At 40.2% G+C, this 4,533-nt stretch overlaps 1 protein-coding gene across 1 annotated transcript; it reads right to left on the reverse strand.

Moving 5' to 3' along the window:
* Positions 1-379: 379 nt before the first annotated feature.
* On the reverse strand, positions 380-2,584 carry LOC135478048 (protein YAE1 homolog). The gene is made up of 3 exons (XM_064758311.1): positions 2,384-2,584; positions 1,255-1,376; positions 380-897 (listed from the first exon to the last, which is right to left on the reverse strand). The coding sequence occupies exons 1-3, from the start codon at positions 2,492-2,494 to the stop codon at positions 384-386; spliced, it is 747 nt and encodes a 248-aa protein (XP_064614381.1). The 5' UTR covers positions 2,495-2,584; the 3' UTR covers positions 380-383.
* Between the last annotated feature and the right edge of the window lie 1,949 nt (positions 2,585-4,533).

Genomic DNA, 4,533 nt, shown 5'->3' on the forward strand with positions numbered 1-4,533 from the left:
CTGGCGTTGGTTTGGAGTCATCCTCGGCCGGACAAAATTTTTGCCAAGCCTAACGTCAGAGCAATATCGGACTAACCTTCGCCAAATACCTGGCTGGTCTCCTGGCTTCAAGCTGCAGTCTAAACGACGAGAGTTGGATTTGAACAACCAACCTCTTTGGTCAAAGGCTTGATAATCACAGTGAGCCTACGATTTACCCATGTCATTGTAAAATGACATTATGGGACCATTCGCCAATGACGAATTTCTAAATGACGAATTTTCTTGTAATTTCAAAAATTACCTGTTATGTTAGCAATTGAATAAAAAAAAACACACACACACACACACAAAAAACAACAAAAAAAAAACACATACTGGATGTCAAGGTGATTTAATGGTTATTAGATTAGTCGAGGCACTTGATGTAAAGAGACAAGTCTTTCTAACTCTTGCTGTATACGATCAAGGCTGTTTGACTTAAAATCACAACTTGGTTTTCCAATACGAGTAGTCTCCCTTTCACCACCATCTTTCAGATCTGATAGTCCATCATCATTGTTTGTACCCTCTCTAGATGCATGCACAGAAAACTTTTCCTTATCATTTGTGCTGTGAGATTCATCTGTTACAGTATACATATTTCCTGCAGCATTTCCAGCATTTGTATTTTCGCCTGAAACACTTTTATTTTTGCTGCCACTCTCCCTCTTCCTAGTGTCCACTAGCCCCAAGCGTTTTGACAAGGACACTATATCAGCCATCTTTGAGTCTAGACCCTGATTTGAGGTAATGCAGCTTTCAGATAAATATTGACCCTGTACTTCTGAAATATGTGTTAATAACGCCTGGAAATCCTCCTCTGCTTCCCGTGAAAGCAATGTACCATTTTTGGCCAGATGAAAGGATAATAGAGCACTGCAAAAAAAATAAAAGAAACCTCCAAAAACATGAATTAATATTTTTACTCATGTGCAGCTGCTCTGTCTGTCAGTTGGTAGATCAGTCAGTAGCTTGGTCAATCAAATTTGAAATATCCCACCTTTCAACATGAAGCAGGTTGCCACTATAGTGCCGTCTCATTCAATTGGTATGCTGATGACACCAGCCCCATTACCTCAGCCACACTATACTGACACTGCATCAAACAGTAATTGATCTTTTATGCAGAATAGTGGACTGCTTGATGCATGCTTCAGTACAAATAGGGATAAATTTTAGATAAAAATTGTCTTATATCACAAGCTTTTACTTTATTTTTTCGTTGTAACTCACCAAACAGATCCTTTTATCCTGGCTATTGCAGCTGCCAGCTGTGCAGCCTGTCTGTAGCCTTCATTGAAGCCTTGTTGAAGGAACAGGTCCTGTCCTTCAGTCAGACCATCCACATATCCCTCCTGTGTACAGATTGTAAATATGATATACTAGGCCATCATCATTGGGCACAACCCATCAGAACCTCCTGAGAATTAAGGGACCTGGTCTATAAAGTTTATATCAGGGTTTTTTTTTCCCCAGTATTATTCATGACTGCTTAACACAGATTTAGCAATAATTTTAAAGCAGAAGGTCTCATAACTTATTTTTTCTATTTTCACTATCTCTACAAAGTTAATTTTGCTAGACTAGGATGTCTCAAATGCACTGACACATCCCCTCAGCTCTGTCTGGCTAAACCTATGCTGCTCAACCTATATCTGCCCTTTGGCATAGCCAAACATTTCTCAACCTACTGCGAGGTGAGTGCATGTACTCAGACTAATGCAGAGAACCAAATGATCCCCCTCCTTATTTAACATTCTGACATTTACACTGTCCGTCTACATACGAATGAGTGTCAGAAATATAAAATATGGAGGTACCAGTAGTGCATTTAAAGTCGTTGAATTAGTACTCATGCAAATTCAAAACTAGCTTCTTAATCTCAGATGTTCTTTGTGAAAAGCAGAATCGTCAATTTTTGATAGGTAATTTACCCGGTACTCAACAATATTTCACTTATACGACGGCGGTCAGCGCTATGGTGGGAGGAAACCGGGCAGAGCCCGGGGGAAACCCACAACCATCCGCAGTTTGCTGACGGACCTTCCCACGTAGGGCTGGAGAGGAAGCCGGCATGAGCTGGACGTAAACTCACTGCGCCCGCATTGCTGAGAGGCTCCTGGGTCATTACGTTGCGTTAGCGCGCTAACCAACTGAGCCACAGCTGCCCCCTCAATGAATTGACTTGGGTGACTTTTGTTAGTCAATGAGTTCCTTCTCAGATGATCATTACGACAAGCTGCTTTTTCAGTGAACGTCAATCTACCACGTGATACGACCCTCAAGTTTAAAATTCCCATCTATTGCACCGACTATTTGCGACAGTTAGACTACGACAGGTTTAAGTGGCTGTGACACTCACTTTCACACGTGCTTCTCGGTTTCTCAGCCACTCATTTTCTTCCAAAGACAAACGTCTCTCGTCATCCACATCGTCGTCAAACGTATCATCGTAATCTGTACAAGTAGCCATGACTTTGCGCTCCTGTCAGATAGATCTTGTGTCAATGAACGTTTAGTACATACAAATTGACAACCATCGAAACTCATCTCATGTACAACAATTCGCCATTTTGGACGTCCGGGTCATGTGATGTGGTCATGTGACACACTGGGCGTACAAACCGAGCACGTGCTGCATGAAGTTGAAGAACGATCGAGTGCCGCGGGAAAAGAAAATGACGGGGGCAGGTAAGAAATGTCAGGTCGGTGTGACATTTCCGCTTGAAATGCCATGCTCTGATAATCCAGAAGGATTAAAGCGGGGGGAAGTATAGCGAGTCTTAGTCTTGGTTAGTAAAGTGCTTGCAGTTTTACTAGTGTGGCGTTTCAGTATTCAAGTCGCTTTTGTAACTTGTAAGATGTGAGTTGCTTGGACAAAATGGAAATTTGATTGGAAATTGAAGACGGAATATATTGCGCACATTTAGAGAGTTGGAAAATTTAATATTGCTACTCATTGGGTATCGTTGATTCATTTCTCATATGTTCGTAATTTGTGAAAATCTGGACATTTCTATCATTTTTCTGTTTTTCAAGGCTTTCCCGTCATGCTCAGATGTCTTCAGCAGAAAATAATTGCTCGGGACACCGAGCTGGTCCACAGTCATGACAATTCGCCCGTACCAAACGATTTTAAAGTTTTGTGTTGCTTTTTATTTCTTCCGAGAATGGATTTATTCAGCCTGTGAAACAACAAACTAAATTAATGGGTGGCCTTTTATAAACAGCAACACAAACTTAACCAATGTAAGCAACCATACAGACGAAGACAAATCGACATCCACCTTACCAATAGCTCACGTGTAGTTTTTAATTTTTTTTTTTCAAGTATTACACTGTGATGAAATCTGTCCGTACGTATACTTTTATAGGCCCATAAATGTTGGGCAGAAGTCTTGTAGCTTCCGTGTCCTAGTGCATAGCCTCGGGAATTCAGACCTTCCACTCTTGCCTATAATTGCCTAGTGTACTCGTTGCTCTTGCCTTTGCCCGAGATAGCCCCTAAAAGCCAATAGTGAAGAATAGAAGTAAATGTAATCCTGTGTAAACAGAACAATAACACAAGTACATGTAGGCCTGTATTCATTTTGTGGATATTTTTGTATATAGATGTAATTATGTTTTGAAAGTGTTTGTGTAAAAAACTATGCGACAATACACAACCCCATGAACCTAAGAGAACAAATGACAACTAAGAAAGAAAAATAATCGGCTAAACAAGGCCTAATGTCAGTTTTGCAGTGTAATTTTAACCTACTGTGTACCCATACCCGTGTGCACTTTAATACCAAAGTGAATCTGGCACGTGGCCAATATTGCAATGATTGCACTTGAACCTTATGTATGGTTACAAATCAACTTTAGCTATTAAGTTTGCTTAATGGCTTGTGGATCAGTGGCAAATGCTAGTTTGGAAACTATATGTGGCCAATTGACACTTGCCAGGTTGTTTTGTGCAGGGCATTACATTCCATAAGGTGTGTGAATTGTGTGAATTAGTCCTGATTATGCTGGCTTCCTCTCCCGTTGTATGTGGCAAGGTCTGCCAGCAACCTGCAGATGATTATGGGTTTCTTGGAGCCTGGTTTCTTCCCTCCATAAACCTGGCTGCCATTGTATAAGCGAAATACTCCTAAGTACGATGTAAAATACCAATCAAATAAATAAATACATTCCACAGGTATGTCCTGTTTTATCTGCTTGAATTCTGACTAAAAAGGTGACAAAAATAAATTTACAAAATGACCAGATGATCCCAAATTTCTGAGGGACATTATAACAGATACATGTATGAACATGGAATGCCCAAAATCTGTTGACTTTTACATACATGTAGATTAAAACCTTCGCTTGCAGGAAATGTACTGTTAGCTGCTATACTTCACCTAAAGTTTAGCATTCTAAAAGTAAAATTTTGATCCATTGTGATTGATTTTTCATCCACCCCATCCATAGGGCCTTTGAAGACATTTTTTGTAATGCTTGATTAATATTTTATCAGAGAAAGTA

The sequence above is a fragment of the Liolophura sinensis genome, chromosome 11, assembly GCF_032854445.1.
Source record: "Liolophura sinensis isolate JHLJ2023 chromosome 11, CUHK_Ljap_v2, whole genome shotgun sequence".
Lineage (NCBI taxonomy): Eukaryota > Metazoa > Mollusca > Polyplacophora > Chitonida > Chitonidae > Liolophura > Liolophura sinensis.

Excerpts from the sequence above, each read along its gene's own strand:
- LOC135478048 (XM_064758311.1), bottom strand. The coding sequence starts at position 2,494 with ATGGCTACTTGTACAGATTACGATGATACGTTTGACGACGATGTGGAT. Across the intron at positions 1,377-2,383 it reads ACCGAGAAGCACGTGTGAAA|GAGGGATATGTGGATGGTCT; the intron begins GTGAGTGTCACA and ends ATCTGTACACAG. Across the intron at positions 898-1,254 it reads AGGATAAAAGGATCTGTTTG|TGCTCTATTATCCTTTCATC; the intron begins GTGAGTTACAAC and ends TTTTTTTTGCAG.